The sequence below is a fragment of the Felis catus genome, chromosome C1, assembly GCF_018350175.1.
Source record: "Felis catus isolate Fca126 chromosome C1, F.catus_Fca126_mat1.0, whole genome shotgun sequence".
Classification (NCBI taxonomy): domain Eukaryota; kingdom Metazoa; phylum Chordata; class Mammalia; order Carnivora; family Felidae; genus Felis; species Felis catus.
This window is the reverse complement of record NC_058375.1, coordinates 78,787,439-78,802,660: the sequence shown is the minus strand read 5'-3', so window position 1 is coordinate 78,802,660 and position 15,222 is coordinate 78,787,439. Positions and strand designations below refer to the sequence as shown.

Sequence of the window (15,222 nt, the reverse complement as noted above, 5' to 3'; positions counted from 1 at the left end):
TTAGGTTTCAATATTTAATTGCCACTGTGCCTAGAAGTCCCATAAATAAATACAGGGAAAGGAAGCTAGAGAACTCAGTAGCCTCCTTCATCAATATCACAGAATATTAATTAAGATTAATTTATTTTTAAGAACCCTTTACAACAATCAAGTTTCATCTAAATTAAATCAATTAGTCTCTGGATTCTCCAAGATTTAAACTGGGTTGAAAATTGGGTTGTACAACCTTAGGAAGAACTATCCCAAATAAAATTTGCCCTAGAATGTGCTTTAGAATCTGAACTTTAAAGGGACCGTGCTTTTTTTAACCTTCAAGTTTCAGTAAAACCTAGCTAACCTTTATTTTAAATGAATTGTTAGTGAATTTAAGTGCCAAGTAGGATTCCCATGTAAGATTTGCTTGTGGCTACTGTATGCTTCAGTAAGATCAAGACCAATATGGTGCCTTAGGCCTACTAAAAGAGGAAAATGGACACCTGATTTTCCCATTCTAGGTGTCAGAATCTTAACTGAAATAATAAGGTAATAGGAATCCTATATTAAAACTTAACCTATAACCATATCTCAAGTAGTTCTTTAACAGGGGACTTTGTATATATAAGACAAAGTTTTATTGATAGTTTTTGAGCTTATGATATAGAATAAGAACTGTATTTATTTAGTCAACTTAAACGTAAATATATACAACTACATATACTATTAATAGATTTTAACTCCAATTTCCAATTCTTCCCCACTAAGGAAGAAAGAAGAACCCATAATCAGAATGGCCAAAAGAATTGTCTCTCTTCTGGCCGGCACCTCCACATTGCTTTTCTTCTTACCCCTAGACGTTTCTTTGCTGATTCTATCCTGCAGAGGTTTCTAGTCTCCAACGATGACCCTGCAGTGAACCATGCCTTCTGGTAATCATGCCCTTATGGAGTAGTCCCCTACATTCAATTTGTTCTGGCCCTGTGTTACCATAAGAGTGGGGCAGAAATGATTAGCTTCCTTCTTGATCTCTGAGAACATTTGCTCTGGGATAAGTCAGCTATCCTGTAAGAAGCCTGAATAACATGAGCACCATGCCCTGAAGAAGTCCAGCTAGCCACATGAAGCTGTTCCAGCCATTCCTACTAAGGATTTGGATAGGTCTAACCCTGTGAGTCCTCTGTCACGTGCCTTCAGCCCTAATCACAAATGCATGAAAAACTTGAGGGGCACTGCCCAGCTGATTCAATCAACCCTCAGAACCATGAGAGATGTAAATTACTGTTGTAAGCCATTAAGTTTTGGGATAGTTTGTTATACAGCAATAGAAAATTGGAACACTTAGCTTTCTTAACCCCTGTCTTTCTGCACTGGTATGTTGAAGAACCCCATGACTGAATTCTTTTGCTGTTGCAAATGCTAATATTTCTTTTATGTAGAGTGCTAATGGAGGCTACACTCCCTTCCCATATGCTTTGTAAAATGCTGACTGCCTACTTGTTCATAAAAAGCAGTCAGGAGACTTCTAAATCCTAGAGATATATTTTTGCAGACTAAAAAAGTAATATATTCATTATAGAAATCTGCCTAATAGAGAAAAAAATAAAAATCACTCATGATTTCACCACTCTTGACATTCTGAGATAACTACCCTTGACATTCTAGTTTATTTGCTTGCAGTTTCTACAGTCTATTCTCTCTTTTTTCTTTTAATTTTTAATGTTTATTTTTGAGAGAGAGAGAGAGCGCGCACGCGCGTGCGAAAGCATAAGTGGGGGAGGGGCAGAGAGAGAGAGGGAGACACAGAATCCGAAGCAGGCTCCAGGCTTTGAGCCGTCAGCACTGAGCCTGATGTGGGGCTCGAACTCATGAACTGTGGGATAATGACCTGAGCCAAAGTCGGATGCTTAACTGACTGAGCCACGCAGGCATGCCTCTCTTTTTTTTAAAGGCAGAATTGGGAGCATACATGTTGTTTTGAAAACTGATTTTTTTTCTTTCACTTACTGTATCACGAGCATTTTCCCATACTTTGACACTTCTTTGAAATAGTAACATACCATCGAAACTAGCCACAGACTTAAGGATCACTCCATGTGATTAATTTACCAGGAGTTCTGCATTTTTGATGCTGTCAGTCACTAAGAGTAAAAAATATGAACCAGCATTCAGAGAAAATGTGAAAATTATCTGTTCATTTTTGGAATTTTATTTTTACAGGAAAATCAAAACAGAGAAGATGCTCATGCAAATAAAACTTTTAGAATTGAGGGGCGCCTGGGTGGCGCAGTCGGTTAAGCGTCCGACTTCAGCCAGGTCACGATCTCGCGGTCCGTGAGTTCGAGCCCCGCGTCAGGCTCTGGGCTGATGGCTCGGAGCCTGGAGCCTGTTTCCGATTCTGTGTCTCCCTCTCTCTCTCTGCCCCTCCCCCGTTCATGCTCTGTCTCTCTCTGTCCCAAAAATAAATAAACGTTGAAAAAAAAAATTAAAAAAAAAAAAACTTTTAGAATTGAGATCAGAGAACAGCTAGGATTCTTCCTATAGATATGAAAATTCACCTCTTAGAAAGATGAATGCTAAAAAATTCTGACCACTAGACTAATACTGCTGTTTGACAAGGAATTGTCTAAAGTTTTGTCATAAAAAAAGCATTTTCATGCTCAAGACAAGCTGGGAAGCATGGACATTTTTAGAACCTTTCTTTTCACTATTTTTAACTTCTAAAAACTCAAGGTTTTCCTTGTTTGGAATGACATAAAACATTTTTTAAATGTTTGAGAATCATAGCTGTTTTTGACGTTTGTGAGAGCACTAGGATAGTTTGCATTTGGTACATTTAGACCTTCTTAGTGGTTTTCCAATAGTCCTGCAGCTAGTAGTGAGATATAATAAAGGTGTAGGAGCCATTCCAAATAAAGCTAATTGCATATGTTGTGGTATATAGTAAATATTTACCCTATTAAATTGTTTCTTCATATTTCTGTTTTCTTGTAGCTAGCATATTTTTCAAAAGTGTTATTACTGTGAATAGAATATATTTAAAGAAAGGATAAAAGTATGTCTGGGGATATTTATCCATAATTTGTACCTCTAGTTTTTCAGGCACATTAGTTCTAAAAAGTTAGTTAGCTATAAGTTAGTCAGCTACAAAGTTACCAATACAACAAGAAGGAAGAAGATAGTTTTGAAGATTATTTCAGGGTAGCTGGTAATTGAAAAATTTGAATAAAAAGACAAACACATGTCTCTCAGCTTTTTCTTTGAAATGGTGAATGATAAATGATTGTTATTTGAGTTTGTGCAAATCATAACCTTATCTATTTGTTATGTTTTCTGAGTGTTCAGGTCCACTAAATTTGTTAACTAAATTTTTGTGGGTAAAAATAAATACATGATATTTTCCCCTGCTTCTCAAAATTAAGAACATCTGTGCAGGGAGTATTCAGGGGTAAAGCTTTATATGTTTATAAAAGATGTTAAGTATGAAAAAAATAAGTATTGGAAGTAGTCCTAAATTTTGATGTGTTTCCCCCTTCATGCCTGTTTTTAAAACTTGATGTAAAATTACTTAAACAAGATCGAAGGGGCACCTGCGTGGCACAGTGGGTTAAGCATCCAACTCTTGATTTCCACTCAGGTCATGATTTCACAGTAATGGATGGAGCCCCATGTCAGGCTCTGCACTGACAGCACAAGAGCCTGCTTGGGATTCTGTCCCTACCTCTCTCTCTCTCCATTCCTCCACTGCTCATGCTTTCTCAAAAAGATGGCTTTGAAATTATAAAAAAAAACTCAAAGGTTTTCAGATTTCTTTTGAAATAAAAAGATATCACAATGAGATAAAACAATATAGAAAAGAAGAAAAAGCATCACTATTCTTTAGAGGGGAATTGGTAGGGAAAGTTTGTTTCATTATTTATAGATTTGCCATCTCCAGTGATTTTTGTCTCATATACTACTAATCATTTATTCTAGTCATAAAGAACTCCTTCTGTTATTTGCACACAGATGTTACATTTTTCTAATTACTGGTAGTAGTAGTTGATGTCTTAAAGACTATAAGCTATATTCTTTATATTAAAGAATATAAAATGACAGTGTAATACAAATTTGATTCTTTCCATTTTTGTTTTCATTTTGTAATATAATCATAATGCGAGGTTTCTCAACCTTAGCACTATTGACATTTGGGGTCAGTTAATTCTTTGTTGTGGGAGGCTCTTCTGTGCATTGTAGGATGTTTAGCATCATCTCTGGCCTTTACCCACATGGTTCTAGTAATAATACTCCCCAGTCATGAAACAAACAATGCCACCAAACATTGCCAGGTGTCCCCTAGGGGGCAAAAGTGACTCCATTTGAGTACCACTGCCATAGTGTATTTACTAAAATTCTTATCATGCTTTCCAGGAGCATAATTTGGAATAAAGCAGTGTACCATTAGTAGCTAGGCACAAAATCAGAACAGAAAAGCTACTAGGCAGTATTTTGGATACCATAAATAAAAAGATCAGAAACAATAAGTACATTTCTTAATCAAAGACTGTATTGTCTGGGTAATTGGTACAGAACAGACTACTGGAAACATTTTAGTGATTACCAAACAGGGAAATAAAATTATTTAATAGCTAGAGAAGTCATTTATGGCTGTTTCTCTTCAATCATTATTTTACGATGTGAAGCAGCAGGATCTGCAGATATTAAAGGACACGTGAAGGTCCTTGTAACTATTTTGTGTTACCCCACATCACAGTGATTTTCCATGGTGTTCTAGAATACAAATGTCTCACTCCTTTTGTCATTATGTCTACAACAGGTGATGCCCAGTGCCCTGCTGGGAACATCATTAATCTAACTTCCTCTCCAAAATCTTTGGCATTTGGTATCATGACAAGCACTCAGCAGGCAAGGCAGTTCACGGGGTGTTTTTCAGTTTAAACATATGCCAGAGAAAAAATTTTTTAATGTAGCTATTTGAGAGATATAGAAAAGCAAAATGATTTCACATTTTATTAAATTGAATATGCAGGAGGGAAAATATACAAAAGCCTTAGTTGCCTACATATATTAAGTTTAATGTGCATTTGAAAGCATCTTACCTCAGCTTTACTGAATATTTGTACAAAACCTGAATAGAAATTATTAATAAGGGCAGTTAACATCACTAGACTCCTTAAGATGGTGTCAAGAAGAAGGTAAGACAGGACCAAAGCCTGAATGCTGGGAGAAGACCCTACTCACTAGTTCTGTGTTCTTTTCCTTTACTCTGTGACTTATACCTGCTGTAGAGCAAGGCAGGAAGAGGAAGAAGGAAATAGTATATCTTAATCTTATTTTAAAACCCTGCTTCAGGGGCGCCTGGGTGGCTCAGTCGGTTGAGCGTCCGACTTTGCTCAGGTCACGATCTCACGGTCCGTGAGTTCGAGCCCCGCATCAGGCTCTGTGCTGACAGCTCAGAGCCTGGAGCCTGCTTCAGATTCTGTGTCTCCCTCTCTCTCTGGCCCTCCCCCCGTTCATGCTCTCTCTCTGTCTCAAAAATAAATAAATGTTAAAAAAAAATTAAAAAAAAAAAACACAAACCTGCTTCAGGGCAGGGCACCTGGGTGGCTCAGTCAGTTGAGTGTCTGACTCTTGATTTCAGCTCAGGTCATGATCCCAGGATCATGGGATAGAGCCCTGCGTTGAGCTCAGCTCTGAGCGTGGAGCCTACTTGGGATTCATTCATTCTCTCTCTCTCTCTCTCTCTCTCTCTCTCTCTCTCTCTCTCTCCCCCTTCTCCTCTCCCCCTCCCTCCCTCTGTCCTGCTCCCCTACTCTTGTACACACTCTCTCTTAAAAAAATTAAATAAATAAATAAATCCTGCCTAAACAAACAAACAAAAAAATCCCGTGAAATGTTAATATTAGATTGGACTTCCAAAAGTAAAATCATGCCATGCTGTGGCCCTTCAAGTGACCCTCTGAACTATTTATAGGGGTACTTGGATGGTAGATGTATTTAAAAAAGATTTTTTTAATGTTTATTTTTGAAAGAAAGAGACAGAGTACAAGCAGGGAGGGGGGCAGAGAGAGAGACACACACACACAGAATCTGAAGCAGGCTCCAGGCTCTGAGCTGTCAGCACAGAGCCTGATGCAGGGCTCAAACCCATGAACTATGAGATCATGACCTGAGCTGAAGTCGGATGGGCAACCAACTGAGCCACCTAGGCGCCCCTGTATGGTAGATCTATAATTTGTTCTTATAACTGGAGATGTTCTTAAAATGCCTAAGACAGTAACAGTAATAGACATAATAGATAACCAGTAAGTAGTCGCTGAATGAATGTATGAAAAGGATGCATCTTGATGTAGAAGTATGCCTTATTGTATAATATAAAAAACATTTTTACATCAGTAGAAAAAGACATACACAGAAGGCATGCATCCATCACCCAGCTTGAAAATTATCAACTCATGGCCAGTCTTGTTTCAAATATATCCCACCTACTTTTTCCTTCTCTATTGTTTTGAAGCAAATTCCAAATATATCATTTTATCCATAAATATTTTGATATCTGTCTCTAAAAGATGAGGGCTCTTTTCTTTTAAAATAACATTATCATGCCTGAAAAATTAAAACATTTTCTTAATAGCATCCTGTCAGTCTTCACATTTTCAAGTGTCTCATAAACGTCTTTTGAATCAGGACTCACTTTGTGATTATTTGATATATTTGATATATTTCTCAAATATTTTTTAATCTTCAGGTTTCCCCATCTTCTCCTTATTTTCTCCCTTGCAATTTATTTTTTGAAGCACTGGGTTGTTTGTACTGCAGTGTTTTCCATAGCCTGGAGTTTGCTGATCATCCTAATAGTGTCACTTACTGAAGTCTCCCTTATATTCCTCTGCCCCCTGTATTTCCTGTAAACTGCTAGTTGGTGCTAAAGACTTAATCAGATTCAGATTTAGTTTTCTTTTTGCAAGTCCAAAAAGAAGGTGGTGGCCAAATCATAGAGCATTCTTGACTTTTTGCTCAGTACCATGCAAGTTGATTTAGCTAACATTTGTCGAGTGTTTTCTATGTGCCTAGCAATGTGCTTATGTTCTATGGACATTATGTCATTTAATCATATTTAAGCTTCATAACACTAGTGCATATCCATTTCTGTCTGATGACTAAATTTCTTTAAGAGGGCTAAGGAATCTTAAATGCCTTTCAGGCAACCCCTCAGTGTATACACAATTGTCATTTATGTGATTTAATTTAGAATTCTGTCTGAATTTTCTTTTTACTGGATTCATTTAGAGCTATACAAAAATAGCTTGCATTAAATGCATTTTTTATATTTTAATAATGAAGCTCGAAGACCTGTCACTTCACTGTGAATTTGTTGTACTCAAGTTTTTTGGTACTGGAATTCACCAGCTGTTAATCTCACAAAAAAAGATAGATATCTAAACCACAAATAGGGCCAACAGAATTCAGTATTTCCTGGGTCTCTTTTTCCTTTTCACTCATTGTCTTCTGCAGGTGCACTTAGGTCTCTTTCATCTCTCTCTGCTTTCTTTGCACTGCTCACAGCGCTCACAGTATCCTACTGTTACCCAGGGTGAGAAACTGTCTGGTGATTACAAAAGCAAAAGTAGCTTTTCATTGTTTGTTTACATATCTTTAATTTATTCTGTTCAGTTATCTCCATAGTCCCCAGATTTACCGTTTATAAAAACAAACCATTGGAGAGCCAAACTCGAAAAGCCAATGTCAAATTATCTTGACCAGCTGACACTTGTGAAGATTAAACTGTCTGATACGTGGTTGATAGAGAAAAGGCAGTAACTGGCCCAAGTTGCAATTAGTTACCAGAGAACTGGAAACAAAACAATGCAAAGAGGGTCCCATTGTGCAGCTTTACAAGCTGACATGCAAAGAGTAATTTATTCTTTATATATTTTAACCCTTCTTCTCCAGTCATATCTCCTTTAATAGTTTTATCAACTTGTCTCTGAATATGACAGAGAAATAGGAGTGAATGAAAAGGAAGTTTAATTTCTTATTCTGGTCGCACTTCACTATGAGACATTAGACAAATAGCCAAATTTTCTGTCCTTATTTCTTTAAAACAAAATTATTTTTATACTGATTATCCATAAAGAACCTTAAGACTCTTATTTGAATAGTCTCCCATGAGCTCAGAGTGTGTATAGGAATTGTGTCTCTCTACCTGATCTTCCAGGGTGCCCGGGGTAGCACGGTGCACGTGCTCATGCTTCCTAAATGGCTTTCGATGCTGGTGGTATTTGTAAGGTTATACATTTTAAAGGGTATTTTGTTCCCTTTTTCCTTGGCAGATCCGAGGAGCTTCCTTTTCTAAGACCAGTGCTGTTTGGACTCAGTGAAAGTACACTTTGTTCTAGGAGAATTGCCATGTGAAAGCCTAGAATATATATTGAGTTCTTCCAAGAAAGGGGGAAAAATCACGTTCTAGGACAGTGAATACTGACTTGGTGCTGAATGAATGATTGTTATGTGCTCTTTTACTCACAGGCTCGCTTTTCATATGTGCGGATGAAATATCTTTTCTTTTCCTGGTTGGTGGTTTTTGTTGGAAGCTGGATTATATATGTGCAATACTCTACCTATACAGAACTATGCAGAGGAAAGGACTGTAAGAAAATAATAGTAAGTATTTTTTTATCTCCTACTATTTAGAAAAACCATATTAATAGGTTATATTAATAATATATTTATACATACTTACTAATAATTATTTTCAAAAAGTAAAAGTTAATTTGACCTTAGAGTTGTGTTGAACTTCTTAGCTTTTTGATGTGACCAAGTTAGTAGGAGTGTTCTGCATCTTGAAAAATCTAAAATTCAGAAAGCTAAATATATAATACAGATTACTGTGAGAGCATCCTCACTGCATAGGGGTTTCTTTTTAAAATATACTGTAAGTTTAGTTTAATCAGGTAAGTTTTTAAATGTTTATAGAGTATAAAAGTATTATTTACCTTTCTGGAACATATCTTTTGAATAAATGGAGTCACTCTCAAGTACCAAAAATGTACCTGAAAAGCATATAGTCTATTTAGTATTCAGTTTCTATCCTAATGACTAGGTGTGTCTTAGGAAAATTGCTCTATCAGTCTAAGATTTTTAGTAGTAATTATTGGTTATATGTTTGAGGATAAGTAATTTTTTTAATTTTTAAAAAATTTTTAATGTTTATTTATTGTTGAGAGAGAGAGAGAGAGAGAGCTGGGGAGGGCAAAGAGAGAGGGAAACACAGAATCCATGAAGCAGGCTCCAGGCTCTGAGCTGTCTGCACAGAGCCCAACGTGGGGCTCGAACTCATGAATCATGAGATCATGACCTAAGCTGAAGTCAGACGCTTAACCGACTGAGCCATCCAGGAGCCCCTTGTGGATAAGTAAATTTAACTCCTTGTTTTCTGCTAATATCTTCTGATATAAATAATATTAAAACATTGCATCTGGGAATTGTATTTTTGTTAATATGATTGTTGGAATCCCAGTGATTATAACTTATTAATGATTCTGTAGTTATTGAGTGGTTGCTCTTTACCCAGGCCAGTGGTACTAAGTATGTGCATATAGCAGGGAACAAGCTATCATGACCTTGGGAACTTACAGTCTAGCAGGGAAGATGCTGAATACAGTAAGGTAGGATAATTATTACAATAGCCAGTGTTATAGGAACATAAGACAGGGAAACCTGAAGCTTTCCAAAGTTCTAAAGAAATGAAATCAGTTTAACTCTAGCCTTTCTCAATCAAGATAAAAACAACAACAACAACAACAACAAAAATAACAAAGAAACCTCCTCAGGAGTATTACAGCCCCTGAAATCAGCAAGGGAGGAATCACTAATATAATAAGCAGGGAAATTAATTAGTAAAGACAACTCCCAAGTCAAGTTCAAAGGTGTCCATTGTATATGTCCATTCCAAATGGCCATTCCAGATCCTTGAGGAATTTTAAGATCAGAGGAACCTCTGGGGCCAGGCAATGTATTGCATACTGGTCAGTAATAGTTAAAATAATACTATGAAAGCCTCCCAAGCCCATTTTACAAATAACGAAATAGGTACACCTGAAACTAATGTAGCATTGTATGTCAACTATACTTTAATTATACATGTATACATATATAATATATATATGAATAAGAGAGAGAAGCACTTGCTTATGATGGTAGAGCCAGACTCTTGGTGCTACCTTATGTTAGAAAAGACTGACAAAATTATAGCTTAATAAAGCTAAGGAAAAAACCCAAAAAAACCTACATGCTCACCTTCAATGAAGAAGAAAGAAGCAGGAGTTATGTAATCAATTATAACAACATAAAATAACCAAAATTAAGGACGCTAGGTGGCTCAGTTAGTTGAGCATCCAGCTCTTGATCTTCTCAGGTCATGATCTTGTGGGTTCATGGGATTCAGCCCCAAGTTAGGCTTTGCACTAACAGCATGGAACGTGCTTGGGATTCTTTCTCTCCCTCTCTCTTTCTTCCCCTCCCCTGCTTGCGTGTACTTATTCTGTCTCTCTTTCAAACTAAATAAACTTTATTTATGTATTAATACAATAATATCCAAGTTATAAGGCATATGCTGGTGCATATTCTGTTATTAGTGAATTATAGTTGTATTTTTAATTATTTATGATTATTAATATTTTATTATTGACGTTTTTAATGATTTTTCCTTTAATTTTACTTTATAATAAACAGAAGAATTCCAGAATAATTTAATAATTCTAATATAGTAATAATTCTAGCATAATTTAATGGTTATCTTATTACAATTTGAAAATAACAAAAACATTTTCTGAGCCTAAAACATATCTTTTCCCTAAGGCTGGCTTAAAAAAACTGTAGTTTCTCTGCACAATTTGGGAATTATGTTCTTAAAACTTACCAAAACTGGTAGTATTAAGATCAGTAGTACTAAGATAGTAGTAGTATTTACTAAGAATTGTATGATTAGAACCAAAAACAAGCAGAAAAAAATATTTTTTAACTATAAAAGCTTCAAAGAGCTAGCAAGATAGTGAGGAGTGACTTGGTCAAGATCTGGGAAAGGATGGTGAACCTAGAGTTGACTGTGTTTGCCTGGGGTATATAACCTAAAATACAGTTTGGGGGAGCTAGGAAGATACAAATCTATTTCAGGTCCTACAAGGATGGGACCTTGGTTTACCATGCTGTAGGCTGATACCCCAAACAACTGAACCCCAGTAGTAAAGATGAACTAAAAGAACCTCAGAGATGTGAGCTGACTTTTGTAGCCTCTTTTTCCCTCAGGGGGTATTGCTGATACTGGGCATGAGCAGCGGTCTGAGAAGTAGGACTGTATACTGGAAGAGAGTTGCTGCTGGGGACAAGAAACCAGCAAGCTTTTGTAGAAAACTAAGAGAGCCTCAAGCATACAGCCAGTTATCCTGTTGGGATATTTGCCAAATCCTAGGGTTTTACAGAATGGGAGGCTAAACATCTCATTGGAAAGCCTTTGAAAAGCAGAGCAGACATTTTGGCAGTCACACAAGATACTGTCTAGAGTTATGAACCTACCCGTGGGGGGAAACCCCAATGAATTCCCAGGCTCTCTGTTAAAAACCCTAGAGGGCTATGATAATTTCTTGGAATGGAGATCAGCCAAAAATAGCTTGAGCTTTACTAGAACTGCAGCCTAGCCTCCATTCAGCCTAGTCCCTGATTGGGTTAAGATGATCACCTTCCATTCTATCTGTCTATCCAAGGGAAGGGAAACCCTCTCTGAAAGCATTATGTAAAGAATTACAGGACATGGCAAAAGGCAATGTGACATGATCAAAAACCAAGAGATAAACATGGACAATAGAATCAGATCCACAGATGATCCAGATATTGGAATCATCAAAAAAGGATTTTAAAATAACTGTGTTCCTGTTCAAGTAAATAGGAAGAAAGGTAAAGAAAATAAGTGAAACAATGGATAATTCCAACAGAGAAATGAAATGTATTAAAAAGAATCAGGAAGACAATGTGGCAGTTCCTCAAAAAGTTAAATATAGAATTTACATATGATCAAGAAATTCTGCTTGTGGGTATATACCCAGAAAAATTGAAAGCAGGGACTTAAACAATACTTGCACACCAGTGTTCATAGCAGCATTATTCACAATAGACAAAAGATGGAAACAACTCTGATGTCCATTAATAGATGAATGTATAAACAAAATACATGGAATATTATCTAACCTTTAAAAAGAATACAACATGGATAAACCTCAAAAACATTATGCTAAATGATATGACAGACACAAATGGGCAAATATTGTAAAATTCCACTTATATGAGGTATGTAGAATAACAATTATATATAAACTGGGACAATGGTAAAAGGAATTAAAATGTTTAAGATTCTTATCATATAGCAGAGTAGAGTAAAAGTATCAACGAGTTAATATCAATTAGTCTATAAATATCAATTAATTAATGAAATATCACTCAATTAACTTTAGACTTCGTTGGAGTATCCGGGTGGCTCAGTCGTTTAAGCATCTGACTTTGGCTCAGGCCATGATCTCACAGTTCGTGAGTTTGAGCCTCACATTGGGCTCCCTGCTGTCAGCACAGAGCCTGCTTTGGATCCTCTGTCCCCCTGTCTCTGTCCCTCCCCCACTCGTGCCCTCTCTCTCTCTCAAAAATAAACAAACATTTAAAAAAAAAAAAAAACTTTAGGCGCACCTGGAGGGCTCAGTTGGTTAAGTGTCCGACTCTTGATTTCAGCTCGGGTCATGATCTCATAGTTCATGAGTTCGAGCCCCACATTGGGCTCTGTGCTGATGGTGAGCCTCTTGCTCTCTCTCTCCCTCTCTCTCTGCCCCTCCCCTGCTCTCTCTCTCCTTCTCTCTCTAAAAAACTAAAAAAAAATTTTTTTAACTTTAGACTTTGTTGATCAAAATATGCACATTGTTATTTCTAGGATAGCCTCTGGAATAGAAAAAGAGTGTATCATTTCCAAACTAATAATGAAAAATGGAATAATAAAAGAATACTCAGTTCTAAAGAAAGCAAGAAAGTAAAGAACATATAGACAGTAGAAGTACAGAGTACAGACAGTAGAAGTACAGAATACATAACAAGATGATAGATGTCACAAATTGAATTCCCTGGGAAACAGATTCAGAGACTGAGATTTGCCTGAAGGATGTTTATTGGGCTGGGCTCTTGAGATTAACATCTGTAGGGGAGGGAGGAAACAGGATAGACCAGAGAAGTTAAATTGCAATACAGTGGTAACAAAGACCTCAGTCGATTCTACAGGGTCCAGGCATCTATACCATGTCACTGATCAGTCATTGAATACAGTTTTCTACCCTCTTGTGTCCTTCCTTAAGGGGACATGACCTTGGGTAAGGCTGTATTCTAAGGCTGAGGATAAGTCCCAAAGAAAGATTCAGCTGAGAGCTGTTGACTACTTACATGCCTAATAAGGGAATGAGTACTCTTGTTCTGGACAAGATATGGGTGGTTTACCATGGCACTGGCTGTAGTATATTTAAACCCAAATATATTTGTAATTACATTAAATGTAAGTGGACCAAATGCTTCAGTTAAAAGACAAAGATTGTCATACTATACTAAAATTAAAAAAACAGAGGCACTTGAGTGGCTCAGTCGGTTGAGTGTCTGACTCTTGATTTTGGCTCGGGTCATGATACCAGGTAATGGGATTGAGTCCCACATTGGGGCTCCACACTGCTTAATATTATCTCTCTCTCTCTCTCTCTCTCTCTCTCTCTCTCTCTCTCTCTGCCCCTCTCCCCCACTCACATACACTCTCTCTCAAAAACAAACAAACAATGATATTTACAAGAGAAACATCTAAAATATAAAGATGCAGGGGCGCCTGGGTGGCGCAGTCAGTTAAGCGTCCGACTTCAACCAGGTCACGATCTCGCGGTCTGTGAGTTCGAGCCCCGCGTCGGGCTCTGGGCTGATGGCTCAGAGCCTGGAGCCTGTTTCCGATTCTGTGTCTCCCTCTCTCTCTGCCCCTCCGCTGTTCATGCTCTGTCTCTCTCTGTCCCAAAAATAAATAAATGTTGAAAAAAAAATTTTTTTTTAAATAAAATATAAAGATGCAGATGGATTGAAAGAAAAAGAACAGGAAAACCATTCAGGCAAATATGCAAATTATAAAAAAAGGGGGGTGTTTAAAGGAAAACCCATAGCTATATATATTCACGTAAGTTTCAAATTATACAGACTATACCTCTTTTTAGAGTCTAAATCAGCCTTTACTGGCTTGAAATGTAATACCTTTTAAATTTGTTTCTTCTGTGTTTTAGTTTTACAATATTTGCATATGTAATTGTCTGGCCTTTTCACAACCTTTGGCAATATCCACACATACTTTTTCTGGTCCTGGTAATTCCTGTTTTGAAATGTAGAGTCTAAACTGATTGTCTCTCTCCCTCTGTATTACTGCATAGACTGTTCTCCTATTTAAATGGACTGAACTGAACCAGAATATAATAAGATGGCTGATTTTCAATTTGGTTATAAAAATATAAAGCTACATTATCTCAAAACCACATTTAGCAAAAACATGGTTGCCAAAGGATTTGTAGTATATAAACTCTGTACAGATTTACTCCCAAATCTTCTATTTCATCTTTGTGAAGGAAGATTATAAAGAAATACAGAATGCTCTAGTTCTGGACAAGAAGATCCCAAAGAAGTCCTACAAACGTTACTTGCTGAAGTTTAACAATGTGGGTTCTTTCCTTCCCTGTGTAAATTGACAGTTTGACTTCTAAATTTTCTCTAGTTATTTTTTCCTGTTTTTAATCATTTAATACTAATATTCAAGGTAATTACTATCACATAACAATCATATAAAAAATATAACCCATTTTAAAAGAAGTATCAGTTAACAAATATTTTTTGAACACCTACTACATGTCAGTCATTATTCTAGGTGTGGTGATTTAGGGTAAGCAAGATATAGAGTCCATGTTTTAAGGAGCTTACAGTATAGTGGAATATGTATAATAAAAACAAAAATACACAACAACTTTAGGGACGAAGAAGTGTAATAAGAAAGGATATAATAGCAATATTTTGTAGAGAATGGCTAGGGCATGCTACCTTAACTAGGGTAACTGGGAAAGTCTTCCCTGAGAAGATGGCATTTTGATTAGAACTTGATGAGAAGGAAGCAATTACATGAATATCTGGGCAAAAAGCATTTTTAAAAAA

The 15,222-nt window shown here is 36.7% G+C and overlaps 1 protein-coding gene across 1 annotated transcript in view; it reads left to right on the top strand.

The window, feature by feature from the left end:
- The window catches only part of DIPK1A (divergent protein kinase domain 1A), a 106,055-nt gene that overhangs the window by 64,363 nt on the left and 26,470 nt on the right, over window positions 1-15,222 (top strand). Inside the window, exon 2 of the mRNA XM_023258911.2 lies at window positions 8,503-8,637. Within this exon, the coding sequence (XP_023114679.1) occupies window positions 8,503-8,637 (135 nt within the window). The remainder of the gene's footprint in view (window positions 1-8,502; window positions 8,638-15,222) is intronic.